The sequence below is a fragment of the Sphaerodactylus townsendi genome, linkage group LG11 (genome assembly GCF_021028975.2).
Source record: "Sphaerodactylus townsendi isolate TG3544 linkage group LG11, MPM_Stown_v2.3, whole genome shotgun sequence".
In the NCBI taxonomy this organism is placed as follows: domain Eukaryota; kingdom Metazoa; phylum Chordata; class Lepidosauria; order Squamata; family Sphaerodactylidae; genus Sphaerodactylus; species Sphaerodactylus townsendi.
The window spans coordinates 7,671,105-7,685,983 of NC_059435.1; the positions used below are offsets into that span (position 1 = coordinate 7,671,105).

At 46.0% G+C, this 14,879-nt stretch overlaps 1 protein-coding gene across 1 annotated transcript in view; it reads left to right on the forward strand.

The window, feature by feature from the left end:
- The window catches only part of COL15A1 (collagen type XV alpha 1 chain), a 232,531-nt gene that overhangs the window by 119,585 nt on the left and 98,067 nt on the right, over positions 1-14,879 (forward strand). The window contains exons 9-11 of the mRNA XM_048511716.1: positions 200-226; positions 3,543-3,605; positions 11,671-11,748. Of these exons, the coding sequence (XP_048367673.1) occupies positions 200-226; positions 3,543-3,605; positions 11,671-11,748 (168 nt within the window). The remainder of the gene's footprint in view (positions 1-199; positions 227-3,542; positions 3,606-11,670; positions 11,749-14,879) is intronic.

The following is a 14,879-nucleotide window of genomic DNA, read 5'->3' on the forward strand; positions in this document are numbered from 1 at the left end:
TGCAGGGAAAGCTTGCATGTTTGGACTTGGTAGTCTTCTCGGGATTTCCATAGTTTAAAGAACACCAGACAAGATGTAATGTTATTTTAGTCCCAACGTAAAATGTTGGTCCCAACATAAAATTGGGGCTGTTGTGTCTTTATTTTTATTACACTCCTCCATATTCTGTATAGCATAATAAAATTTGTTTTTGTTTTAGGGAATTCCTGGAAAAGACGGGTTAAGGGTGAGTATTCCATTTATATCTCTCTCTCCAATCACTAGGTATGTTTACATATTATTTTATTTAATTTTGTTTAGGTGGCATGTCCACCCAATCAGGGTCCCCAAGCAGGTACAGATAAAAACATAGAAATGTTTGAACAATAAAAAAAAAAATAACATTATAAAATAATTCAATATAAAAGCACATCAAGAAACTACACCAGAACGAGCAAGGAGGGCCAAAAATGGTCAATGGGCATATGTCAAATGAAACAAAAACCAAGTGGAGACTCTTGCGCACATTATACTTGACTGTCCGAGATATGTGGGTATTAGGAATTTCTCTCTGGGTCGGGTCTTAGACAAATCTGAAAGAGACTTAGGCTCATTCCGCACATGCAGAATAATGCACTTTCAAACTGCTTTCAGTGCTCTTTGAAGCTGTGCGGAATGGCAACATCCACTTGCAAACAGTTGTGAAAGTGGTTTGAAAACGCATTATTTTGCGTGTGCGGAAGGGGCCTCTGACAACTCTGTTGTGGAGCTTTTGTTAAATAACACAGAGGCCATGCTCTTGGGAAAAGTAGCAAAATTTATTTTACAAGTGACAGAATTTTCTAAGTAACGTCCAATGCTAGATACAGTTTATCTGTCTGTGTTTTGGATGTACGTTTGATTTGTACTTCAGAAATGTCTGTAATGCTCTGGAGCCTATTTTAATATGCCTAATAAAGGTTGTTGTATTGGTAAAAACAAAAGACTTCTCTCACTAGTGGAAAACACTAGCCGAGGAAGACAGAATTCTGGTGAAGAAGTTCCAAAGTTTTTGGTGCCACAGTCAAGAAAGCCATTTCTCAGTTGGCCACCCATCTAGGCTCAGATGCCGGAGTCAATTGAACCAGGAACTGTAAGGGTGAACCAGGATCTCTATTGAACTAGGACCTCTAAATGAATAGGAGGAGGAGGAGGAGGAGAAGGAGAAGGAGAAGGAGTGTTGGCTTTATTTCCCCCTTTCTCTCCTGTAGGAGACCCAAAGGGGCTTACAATCTCCTTGCCCTTCCCCCCTCTCAACAAACACCCTGTGAGGTGGGTGGGGCTGAGAGAGCTCAGAAGAACTGTGACTAGCCCAAGGTCACCCAGCTGGCGTGTGTGGGAGTGCGCAGGCTAATCTGAATTCCTCAGATAAGCCTCCACAGCTCAGACTGCAGAGCGGGCAATCAACCCCAGTTCCTCCAGATTAGCTTACACCTGCTCTTAACCACTATGTCACTGCTGCTCCTAGATGGGGTAGATGAGGATCCTTATGATGTCTATATGTGTTGAGCCTTCCTGGGGAGTGTAGTGCAGGATCCTAACATAAAATGCTGGGTCTGATCAATGCCAGTCCTGGTGAAATGAGCTCTGACCCTTGAAAAATGATGCTGGAATGTGTTTTTATTAGTCCCTGAAGTGCCATTGAAATCCTGTTTTATTTGGCTTCTATATCAATAGCTATATAGATTATTCCATTAAAAAAAGAAAGAGCACTTACTTTGGCTGGACAGTGTTCTTGATGTTCCCCTTAATGTAATGCCTTAAGGGCTAGACACGCGGTTTGTTTATAAACATCAGCTTTTGCCCATGATCCCTCTTCTGAGTTGAGGAGTCAGCTCATTTTTTGAGGGCTTTTGAGATTTGAAAGAATCAAAACCCAGCTCTCTCATCCCACTGAGTACCATTCACTTCCAGAACTGGATCTGTCAGCCTACGGTGGTCGGAAACAAAAGGGGAGAACATGAAATCCTGTTCTATTCATCTCCAATAGCAACTGTGTTTTATAGAAGTTGTGCTGTAGCTACCTTTGTCTTTCCTTGAAAGAACAAAGGCAGAATAGATATGAAAAATTAATACTCACAAATCCCGAGTACGGGCCAATTAACCCTGCAATTTCATGCGCTGAAGTTAGTTCACAGTAGTGGTTGGACTGGTGGGTTAGGATCAAGGAGATCTAGATCTTCCAACCCCCAGCTGTTGCCCTCGCCCCACTGATCAGCTGACCAGGGAAGGGCATGGGGTGTGTGACGCCAGCAGTGTCCCAGCGCTTTGATGTCACTCCTTGAGCTCCTTAAAGTGATGTCAGTGCATTTCTAGAGATTTGCCATAGAGTTTTGCTCAAATACCAGAGAGGGCACCCATGCCATAGGTTCGCCACCACTGCCCTAAGAGAACTGATCTCTATAGACTGGAGATCAGCTGTAATTGCAGGAGATTTCCAGGCTCTACCTGGAAGGTTGGGAACCCTAGGTAGGATACAAGCTGGACTTTCCAGCTGTATATACTGTAGAGTAAGTAACAAGCCTTTATTGGCATAAAATAAACATACAAAATAAGCATACAAAATTTGCCCATTATTGCTCACAGTTACAGACACTGGTACTAAAATATATACATGGTCCTTCTGTAACTATAGGACATTCCTTCAGCTAAGTTGACTCACTTAAACGTCATCGGATACTGACAGAAGCTAGAAAAAATACTGCTGGCTATATGTGGTCATAATACATAGACATTGATTGGTATTCATCTAGACTTACGTCTATTATCGTTAGCAGAAATTTTGCTACATTCTCGCACACTGTGGGATCCATGTTGTTCAAAAGCATAGGTATCTTAAGAGCATTGGTTAGATTGTTATACAGAAATGGGATAAGTGCAGATTGCGACATTCTGATTTTTGCAAACCTTACACAATGAAAGAGGGTATGATCGAGTGTCTCCACCTGACCCATATTGCATGGACATAGCCTCCTCTATCAATTTGTTGATATCTGCCATAGAGCAGCATAGAAGGCATTAGATTGAATCTGGCCAGTGTTAAGGCTCTTCTTAATTTAGGGTTGGTGATCCAATGTAAATAATTGGCCATGTGTCCTTGTTCAGTTGGAATAAGCAGGGTCAGGGGGGAACACGTTTTCCTCGCAGCCGTTATCATATCCCGATACTCTTGTTCTAATAGCTTAGTTTTCAAGCAGCTATATGCTTCTGATATGGAAAAAGGGACTAACGACTCTAATGAAAAGCCAAGAGCGTTGATTTTTCCCTCAACTAGTTTCAGCCACCTAGAATTTGCATAGTCGGAAAGCATGAGGTGTAGCAAACTGGAGTGATCCTGCAAATAGTGGATACGTAGCCAGTATCTGACAGTTCTCAGCCAGGCCATTGTGGCATATGATATATACTGTAGAAAGTATAAGTGCCAAGGTGGTCATAATATAGTCCTTGAATACTGGAAGAAGAGTATTGGACAAGGAATGTATTTATATTGTGTGTGCCCCCCCCCCCCCCCGCATTTTATTTAGGGTGAACCGGGAGGTCACGGTGCACCGGGGCAGAAAGGAGAGCCAGGCCCTCAAGGAGAAAAGGTAAGCACTGCTTCTGCTTTGATGTAAAAGGAGCTGTCCACTCCAATCCCAAGCAAAAATGGTTTTAATTTTTTAAATTTTACTTTTGACTGTCTGATAGACAGATTTGTCTTTCAGTATATCAATACAAGGGAACCCAACCTGCATGGAAGACAGTGGCTTCAGCTATAAACAACTTGAGCCACCTACTCCAGAGTAGGAAAAGCAGCCTTGATCTGATATCCGTCCAAGTGCTGGACTCAATTCGCTTTCTCTCCCAATGGCTCCCACAAAAAAGTGTTGTTAACTTTTGAATCATCCCAAACTCCATCTCAAATATTAAACAGGTACAACCAAGGAAAACTGGAAAAGAAAGGGATGTTTGCCACCAGAGTTTTCCAGGACACCTGGATAAAGTCACTTTTTTCTGACTGCAAAGCCAGCCCAGTACAAAAGTGATAAAATTCTCCAGGAAAGCAAGAGAGACAGCATGGTTAGCTCTAAACAAGTCACTTCCTCAGCAACCTTGGGAGCTTTTGTTACAGGTAAAACTACAATTCACCTTTTCCATCATTAGGGCCAACGAGGTGGCTAATAAGTTAAAAACATGCATAATAAAATAACGTATGAAAAACCGTTAAAAGCAACAAAAACCCATATCGTTCAAAAGTTAAAACCAAAATGCATACAAATCCATAAAAATTTGGGTGGATTCTAATCATTGGGCTTTTCTGCACTCTCAGTTTTCCTCACTTTTAAGTTTCTTTCTTCCTGGATTCCCCCCCCTCCCCCCCAGTCCTGTACATGTTTTGCTCCCTTGAGTGGTTGATTCAATATCAAACAGGTTTATGTTGGACACATCCCCCTGCAGATTTAAACTGCAGGATTTTATGCTGGACATAAAAGTTTGATATCAAATCAATAAGAACATAAGAACTAGCCTGCTGGATCTGACCAGAGTCCATCTAGTCCAGCACTCTGCTCCTCGCAGTGGCCCACCAGGTGCCTTTGGGAGCTCACATACAGTATGTGAAAGCAAGGGCCTTCTGCTGCTGCTGCTCCCGATCACCTGGTCTGCTAAGGCATTTGCAATCTGAGATCAAGGAGGATCAAGATTGGTAGCCATAGATCGACTTCTCCTCCATAAATCTGTCCAAGCCCCTTTTAAAGCTATCCAGGTTAGTGGCCATCACCACCTCCTGTGGCAGCATATTCCAAACACCAATCACACGTTGTGTGAAGAAGTGTTTCCTTTTATTAGTCCTAATTCTTGCCCCCAGCATTTTCAATGAATGCCCCCATTTTCAATGAATGCCTCATTAGAGGGAGCAGAACTGACCCCCACCCCTCTCCCAAAGAAACAAGAACAGAGAGGAAACTGACGATGCAGAAAAGCCCATAAAGATTACCTGGGTGCAGAATGCTTACCCAGAAGGCTCTCCTATATTCCTTGCATGTAGAAGGTAACAGTCCCATGCACATGTCAAGTGCTGAGGCTATGCTTGCTGGAATACCAGGTTCGATGTGCTGCAGTCGGACAAAAGCCAGGAGGCAGGAGGGACACTCTTGCTGCTCTCAGATGTCAACTGGATTTTTCTCGTAGGATGCCATGCCAGGTATTTTACATGGAGGCATTCCTGATCTGATATAGAATTGTGCATGTGGTAAGGAACCACAGGCTGTGTGACCGGGGCAGGGGGCAAAGGAGACAGAGGGTGTGTGAGAAGGGAAAGCAGGTGGCAAGAGGGAGAGACTGATAAGAAATGGAAGGGGACGTGGGTGAAAGGGGTGGCCACAGGTGGGCAAGAACGTGGCATTCAAGGGAAAGATGGGCTGGAGAGATTAATCCTTCCTATAAGAACAGTGATTCTCAACTTGTGGGTCGCGACTCCTTTGGGGACTTTTTGATAGAGAGTTTCAACAGATGCTAGAGGAAGCTAATAAAACCTGTTCCCCGATCTCTCTGGGAATACCAGTGGATAGATTAATTGTAGCCCGGTACCTTTATCTCCTGGTTGAGGCCCGGTGGCGTAGAGCAATCACCTTAGCTAGGTGTAATGCCCTGCCTTCTTCCTTTAGCCTTGGACGCCACCTTAGAATCCCACATAAAGAAAGGACATGCCCGTGTGGCATGGGTTCTGTGGAAACAGTATCTCATATGCTGTTGGATTGTCCTTTTTATGAGATAGATAGGAAGAAGAACATAATCCCTTTCCTGCATGGAAGTGAAGGCATTACAGATAAACAGAAGGTTATATATATTTTAAACAGCCACAACTACGAGCTGTTGGAAGTGGTGGCTAAATTTTTAAATGTAACTCGTCAGAAGTTGTAAAGGCTGTTATTATCTTGCAATGTTAATGTTAAACTATTTATATGCCATTAAAGGTATTTGAAATCGAAATCAACTCCTTTGGGGGTCGAATGACCCTTTCACAGGGGTCGCCTAAGACTCTCCTCATCAGCTTTCTCCATCTGTAAAATGGATAAATGTTAGGGTTGGGGGTCACCACAACATGAGGAACTGTATTAAAGGGTCGCGGCATTAGGAAGGTTGAGGACCGCTGAATTGGAAGAAGAAGAGTTGTTTTTTTATACGCCACTTTTCTCTTCCTTTAAGGATGCTCAAAGTGAGTGGGTGAGTTTATTACAGTCATAGGCCATCCAGAAACCTTAAAACAGGTCAATTCAATTCCAGAGTACATCAAACAATTAGTGTTCTGGGGAGATCGTATTCACGTATAACAGGTGACTTCAGAACTGGGAAATAAATATAATAGTCCATTAAAACTCTAAAACCAATGTGTGTAAAACCAATAACTATTCTCAAATACTAATAACCTTTAGTGGTAACATTCATATTAAAATAGTGATAAAATCTATCACTTTTATACTGATACTAGCGGGACCGGTCACACGTTGCTGTGGCAATTGTCCTTCTCATCACAGTCCAGAACCCACACAGATGTCTATGCAGGTCCAATGATCCCCAGCATAGTCTTTTGGGGTGGTCAAATGGAATCCCTCTTTCCCTTTTCAATGCACATCATTATATGGTGCTGTCTTGTTTTTTTAGTATAAAGTACTCCCCTCCCTCACTTCTCTTCCCTTGAATGCTACCCCTCCCCCTCCCTCCCTTCCCTCTCCCTCCGCTAGGGTGGGTGGGTCATATCCAGAGACTGGGCCCTCTCCCTCCCCCTCCCTTGCATGCCACCCCTCACTGTCTCCCCTCCCTCACTGCTCTTCCCTTGCATGCCTCTCCCTCCGTCCCTTTCCTCTCCCTCCCTCTCTTCCCTTGCATGCCACCCCTCCCTCTCCCTCCCTTCCCTCTCCCTCGTGTGTATGTGTGTGTATGTGTTTCACTTCCACTGGAGTGACTGCCTATGTACTGTTTCCACTGCTCATATTTGGCCAGCTGAGTGAACATTCTAAGCAGCACGAACATTCTAAGGGTGACAGTTACACTCAGGCAGCTGCGTGTCCTTCACCAGGGAGCGCCAGGAAAAAGGCGTTTTACCTGGGCCAGGTGTGAAATTTCAGGTATGTGAACATCTAAAAACACTCTCGCCTGGCTGACTACAGTGGCTGGGAATGTTCAGAGGAATTGGCCCGGCAGTTACTGAGGTATACTGTCATCAACAAATACACGGTTAGCTTTTTATATATATAGATAATACCATCAATTTAAATAAGAGCCATCTCAGACCCAAATAAATAACATTACATGCATTCTGAAAGTGGCTTACAAGCTCCTCCCCTTCCCCTTCCCTTAACAGACACCTTGTGGTGGGGCTCTCAGGTGGGGCTGAGAGAATTCGGAGAGTCCGTGACTGGCCCAAGGTCACCCAGCCAAGCTTCATGTGGAGGAGTGTGGAATTGAACCCCGTTCTCCTCTTTAGAGTTTGCCACCCTTAACCACTAAATCAGCTGAAGGTGTGGGAATGCCGGAAGAGTCTCCAGCCAAAATCTGTTTCTTCATCAGGTCGTTTTTTTAGCCATTGTGAAACTGGGCTTTCCAATCTCAAGCTGCGGCTTCACAGCCCTCTCTGGCCTCCCCTCGCCTTTGCATAAAGCGTATTGCTGCTTCTTCATTCTGTACCCAATTCAGTAGCATAAGCATAAGCATTTTATGGTCATTGTGCACGCACAACGAAATTTACAGCAGCATTCCTCGATGCCCACAATTTTAGGCTCATACCCCATCCTCACTTTCCCCTTCCTCCACCCATCCCTACACAGCCCCAAACACATCAACACGAAGCCATGGAGTTCAGCATCGCCGCAGCTCTAGAGTAGAAGCTGTCTCTAAGCCTCTTTGCCCTAGTTTTGATAGACCTGTATCGTCTGCTGGATGGTAACAGTTCAAAAAGAGAGTGTGGTGGATGAGACGGGTCTCTCGGAATATTTTGGGCTTTCTTTAGGCTTCGGGAATTATAGAGTTCTTCCAAGGAGGGGAGAGGGCAGCCGATAATCCTCTGTGCAGGAGTGATCACCCTTTGGAGCGCCTTCCTATCTGCCACTGTGCAACTGGAGAACCATACACAGATGCAGTAGGTTAAGACACTCTCTATAGCACAGCGGTAAAAGGACACCAGGAGTTTTCCATTCAGTTGTTGTTTCCTTAAAAGTCTCAGATAGTACAGTGTTTGCTGGGCCTTCTTAACCACCACCGCAGCAGTCTGAACGCCCCGGGTCAAGTCCTCTTTAATCATAACGCCCAGAAATGTAAAACTAGCCACCCGCTCTACTCGATCTCCATTTATAGTCAAGGGCTGAATTTCTGAGCTATTCCTTCTATAGTCCACTATAAGCTCCTTTGTCTTGTTAGTGTTAAGAACCAGGTTATTTCCCCTGCACCGTGAGAGCAATCAGTCCACCTCACTCCGATAGGCAGACTCATCCCCTCCAGAGATGAGCCCCACCACCGTTGTGTCATCGGCAAATTTGATAATGGTGTTACTATGATAGACAGGAGTACAATCATATGTATAAAGGGTGAACAATAAAGGACTCAACACACAGCCCTGTGGCGTTCCCATATTTAGAGTAAGAACTGAGGAATTTACTCTAGAGGAGTAATTATCAAAAGTGTCTTTAAAAGACAGGATGCATACAGCCTACTTAGGGGTTGCCCAGCACAGTCACATCCCCTACAAGCCACTAGTGGAAAACAGGGCCTTTGTGATCACATTGGAATATCCTATGGACAGTGATGGGACTGAAGCTGAAGCCACACGCAGCAGAGTTGCTTAAGAAAGTTACTTCTTTATAGAGTTTAAAAATAACACAGGCTACATAAAAACATATTTACAAAAGAAAGAAGTCAAAACATAAGTGCACAAGCAGCTGGTAAAGGTCATTCCTCATTCACCAGCTGCCCGGCACCAACCCACACTCAAACCCAATGGTGCAACTGACATTGCTCCTACAAACACTTAGCACGTACTGCTGACACCCCCTCTCAATCTTCACGGAACAAAACATGGAAAGGTTGAACATTCAACAAATCAAGTTCATCTTCCCACGTGGCTCTTCGTAGTACACACGATTCACCGGCTTGGTGAGGATATCAACAACCATTCTCTCAGTAGGGCCATATTCCAGTTCAATAGTCTTCAGGTCTCTGACAAGATGGTGCTTGTTGTCTATGTGCTTGATACCTGCATCAGCACTTCTTTTCTTAACAAGACAAATCATAGATTGGTTATCCTCATGTACAGTCACAGGATAATGAAACAGGTGCCTTTCTCCCATTAGTTTGCTTACTAAATGAAAGTTCACAAAATTCTTTACAAGATGCAAACTCTAATGTTCAGGGGTGGGGTTTGGGGTGGGGTTTGGGGGATGGGGCCCCACCCCCCAAACCCCACCCCCAGGCCTCGCCTCTCCCTCCAGGCTCCCAGCTGCCAGTCCCTTCTGCCCTCCCCTCTGGGGAGAGCAGAAGCAACTGAAAGGCTCTGTCCTTAACTCCTTTGCTTTGCCAATAGATTCCAGCTGAGAAAACTGAGACTGTAAGGCAGAGGTGTCCAACTGCTGGCAGGAACTGATGGGAATCGTAGTCCATGAACATCTGGGGCACCACAGTTGGACACCCCTGCTGTAAGGGGACCCAAAAACGACTGTGTCTATCTCGTGTCCCAAAATGTTTTGCAGGCACCTGTGGAATTCTGACACAGAGGTGGGTTCTGCACAGGGCAAAGACAACAGGTGTAGAATGCAATACAAATCATTTCTTGACTTCATCACAGTTCCCGTCCCTGAAACGAGCCTGCCCCATTTTATTTCCCTCAACCTGGGATTTTCAAAAATGGCTAAACCAGCGATCCTTTTGCAAAGTGCTGGGTTGGAGCTGCTCCCGCGCAAACGGCCAGGCAGGAAGCTCTTTATTTCCCTCCCTTTCACTGCACCATCCACAGTGAGGGAATCCACCTTCTGTTGCCTTCTGTTGCAGGGAGGTTCCTTTTTCTTTTGTTTTTCTTTCGTGTTTCACATGCGCAGCTACGCAGGGGCGTCTTCCCCACAGCCAGTATATCCTGCCTTAAGGAAGTGAACTATCCTGGTTTGGCCATGACTTCCACATGGCTTTTGGGTCTCACTTGGGCCCACCCTGCGAGATCTGCCTTATCCCGCAGCTTTTAAAAAACTATTAAATTGGCAGTTCTTTTGAAAAAGCCCATGCTGATCTACTCCCCTGCAAATACCGCAAGAAATGGGCCGGTTTATTTTCCCAGCTTCGCCGCCCCTTAGCTGCAGCCAATCAGAACATCAGAAAAATGGAATCTACGTAAACATACGCAAACTACTTAAACTACGTAAATGACGTAAACGACGTAAACTTAAACGCTCATGCGGAAAATGAAAATAAACCGGGGGCTCGTGCGTAATTCACTGGAGTTCTTCCTCTTGACCTGAACGTGCTGACGGGCTGCTGTGCGAAGGGAGGAACTGAAATCAAAAACACCCTGGAATATATGATCCCAAGTCTATCCCAGGAAATTTTGTCTGTGGGGAAAACACCAGGTACAGCTGATCATATTGTGGGACAATCAGCATGGCTGCAGGGGTTCGTTTCCGTATGCCTGCGCAGCTAAACATGTGTTGCAGGAAATTTGAAAAAGAGAGAGAAGCATCTCCGTGCAAAGGCGCAAAAGCAACCCGGATTGTTCCTGTGGGATCCAATTGCTGCCTGCACAGCACGCATGTGAATGGGAAAAAGGAAAACGGGTTTCTGTATAACGACTGCGATTCGTTATACATTTGCTGTGTGGAATTGACTAGTGTGGTGGGCACAGCCCCAAAATTACTGGTAGCAAATGGCTGCCACAGAGCTTCACGTTTTTCCCTGGCTGCTAGAAAATTACGGTACAAATATACCACTAAAAACTCAAACTGGATTTTATTGCATTGGTCGCAGTGGTGGCGAACCTTTGGCACTCCAGATGTTATGGACTACAATTCCCATCAGCCCCTGCCAATTGGCCATGCTGGCAGGGGCTGATGGGAATTGTAGTCCATTACATCTGGAGTGCCAAAGGTTTGCCACCACAGCATTAGTGGGTTTTATTAAATAATTTCTTTGGGGTTTTTTGTACAGTATATATGATTTGCATTTTACGTATTTAACGTTTATACCTATTTTGTTATGTGTTGTTTTGTGAGAGCCTGTAGCCATATACAATAAAATAAATCCTTTTCTTTTAAAAGATTCTATTCTATTCATGTTAGCCAACGACTACCAGATGGATCACAAACCAGTGCCGGTCTTGCCAGTGTTTTTCCACCACTATAACTTCCTTCCGCTACCACCGCGTCAACGTTGTTAGAAAATCTATTGTGCGTAATTCCAGAGCACACTCGACGTAATGCCTTTTTAATAGCAGAGAAGTGTCTACACGAGAAGGATTCTGAATTAATTTTGTTTGCGCTTACAAGTGCCTGGCAGCTTGACAAAGCCGATGTGTCGGCATGACGACAGGACAATTCCCAGGGCTGTAAACATTGTGGGGAGATGAAAGATTCGGCAAGATCCATGTGGCATCACTTGTCTAAAACCATGACCATGTTATCCTCTTTTGTCTCGTTCTAGGGAGATGCTGGGGTTGGGTTGCCAGGACCGCCCGGGCTTCCAGGGCCCCCCGGACCACCGGCTCCATCAAGGGGATTTGTGAGTGCCCCCCCCCCCCTTTGCTGAGTCCCTCCTCTGCGTATCCTCCTGCCTTGCTTTGTACTGTGCTTCTGGCAGAGGTTGTATTGGCTGATCGTTGTGTCCGGGAGGAGAGAGAGAGAGGATGGTGCGGGTGAAAGAGAATGGCATTTGTGAGAAGAAGGGAAAGACAGACACGAGAAAGGGGTGAGGGGAGAGAAGAGGAAGAGTCTGGATTTATACCCTGCATTTTTCTCCTATAAGGCAGCTTACAGTCACCTTCCCTTCCCCTCCCCACAACACACACTTTGAGAGGTAGGTGGGGCTGAGAGAGTTCTGAGAGAGCTGTGACTAGCCCGAGATCACCCAGCAGGCTTCATGTGGAAGAGCAGGGAAACAAAGCTGGTTCACCAGATAAGAGTCAGCCGCTCATGTGGAGGCGGAGGGGAATCAAACCCGGTTCTCCAGATTAGAGTCCACTGCTTTTAACCACTATATCAGTGTTTCCCAACCTTTTCGAGGTCAGGGTACCCTTGACTCACTCTTCATATCTCACGGTACCCCTGCCGCCACCCTTCACCTTCCCCTCCCATTGCCCCTGCTTGCCACACACCCCACCTTCCCCTCCCAGGGTGAAGGGAAGCACTGGGGGTGGCGGCGGCTGCTGACCTTGTGGCAGGCCCTGCCCCATGGGCCAGCTCCACGTCCTTCCTGGCCCCGGTGGGAGACACCACAAAAGTGAGGGGGGGCGGTAGTGTTGCCGCGGTACCCCGGGACATGCTCACGGCACCCCAGGGTACCATGGAACCCTGGTTGAGAATGGCTGCACTATATGTTACTGAGTTGGACTGAAGGCAAGGTTCTGCCAAGGACTGTTACTTGAATTGCTCCATGGCAATTGCTTGGGAGGACTGACTGCACGGGGTTTGCCCGCCACACAGAATTGCCAATTCCAGGGAAGTTGCTGGCAATTTGGGCGTGGAAGCCTGTGAGTTTGGGCATAATACTGTAGAGTGCACCACCAAAGTTGACGTTTCCCTTGAAGGGAGCTGATCTCTATGGTCTGGAGATGAGTTGTAATTCCAGGAGAGCTCCAGGCCCCACCTTGGGAATAACCCTACATCACAACATTTTATTTGTTTACTTCATTTATACACTTGTTCCCCCAGCGATGGCTCAAACTGGCTCACATGGTTCTCCTTTCATAAGAACATAAGAACAAGCCAGCTGGATCAGACCAGAGTCCATCTAGTCCAGCTCTCTGCTACTCGCAGTGACCCACCAGGTGCCTTTGGGAGCTCACATGCAGGATGTGAAAGCAATGGCCTGCTGCTGCTGCTGCTGCTGCTTCCGAGCACCTGGTCTGCTAAGGCATTTGCAATCTCAGATCAAAGAGGATCAAGATTGGTAGCCATAAATCGACTTCTCCTCCATAAATCTGTCCAAGCCCCTTTTAAAGCTATCCAGGTTAGTGGCCATCACCACCCCCTGTTGCAGCATATTCCAAACACCAACCACACGTTGCGTTTCCTCTGTTTTGTCCTCACTAGCACAACAAAACTATTTCCCTGTTAGGCTGAGAGTGTGTGACTGGCTGAAGGTTACACTGCGAACTTTCAAGGCAGTGTAGAGGTTCAAACCTGTGTCTCCCTGATCTTATTCCGACAGTCTAACCTAGGGGTGTCCAACTCTGGTGCTTCAGTTGTTCATGGACTACAATTCCCATCAGCCCCTTCTGTGGCAGAGTGGGAATTCGAACCAGGGTCTCCTAATCCAACAAACTAGCTGCTACATCACACCACAATATCCCCAAGCCTTCCTCCTTGCATCAGATGGGATAGACTCATGTATGAACAAGCATTGCCAGTTCTCCCCCAAAAGGCAGGCTGCCGTATTTGATGCCAGGGAGAGAAAGGGTGAGGCATCAAGCTGGTCAGTTGAAACACTGATAGCAGCAAGCTTTACACTAAAGACATGTTACTCACCTCAACAACCAGACCAGAGCCTGAGGTAAATTCTATGCAGCAGTGGCATAGTGGCTAAGAGCAGTGACTAAGAGCAGGTGCACTCTGATCTGGAGGAACCGGGTTTGATTCCCAGCTCTGCCGCCTGAACTGTGGAGGCTTATCTGGGGAATTCAGATTAGCCTGTGCACTCCCACACACGCCAGCTGGGTGACCTTGGGCTAGTCACAGCTCTACGGAGCTCTCTTAGCCCCACTCACCTCACAGGGTGTTTGTTGTGAGGGGGGAAGGGCAAGGAGATTGTTAGCCCCTTTGAGTCTCCTGCAGGAGAGAAAGGGGGGATATAAATCCAAACTCCTCCTCCTCCTCCTCCTCTTCTTCTTCTTCTTCCTCTTTTTCTTCTTCTTCTTCTTCTTCTTCTTCTTCTTCTTCTTCTTCTTCTTCTTCTTCTTCTTCTTCTTCTTCTTCTTCTTTTCCTCTTGGACCATCTGACAATTATGGGGCTTGTAGATGCAATATCTGCTTTTGACCAGTTGTAATGGTGGCATGGGAACCCAGTGAACAGCAGTCCACTAATCTCTAATGCATTGCCATGAGGTAGATTCTGCACAGCATAAATATGACGTCTTTAGGACGTTATGAAAAGGTTATTTTTGGGATGTTGTTTTCTGACAGCGTGGAAGAACCCAAGCGTTGTCAGACAAAACAGATCTTTTTTTCCTCCTACCTGCTGCACGGAGCTCTTGTCGATTTCACAGCGGTGCTGACCATTCTGTGTCTTGCAGGTGGTTCTTTGTGGAGATTCCCCACGGAGGTTTCCTCTGCTTACAGCTCATCCATTTCCTATTCCACTTTCAAAAGTAAAAGAACAGCAATCCAGTGCATAGGTCGCTTTTTTTTGTTTTGTTTTGAGGGGGCCATCTGTGAAGCTCCAGCAACATGACTAGAGAAGCTGCAATATGCACATATTTGTGTTGCTGTAGGTCCACAGACAGCCCCCCTCAAAACAAAAAAAAGGAAAAATGACACGTGCGTGGGATTGCTAGGCTAAACAAACTAAGCAAAAGGAGCAGCAGTGGCGTAGGAGGTTAAGAGCTCGTGTGTCTAATCTGGAGGAACCGGGTTTGATTCCCAGCTCTGCCGCCTGAGCTGTGGAGGCTTATCTGGGGAATTCAGATCAGCCTGTCC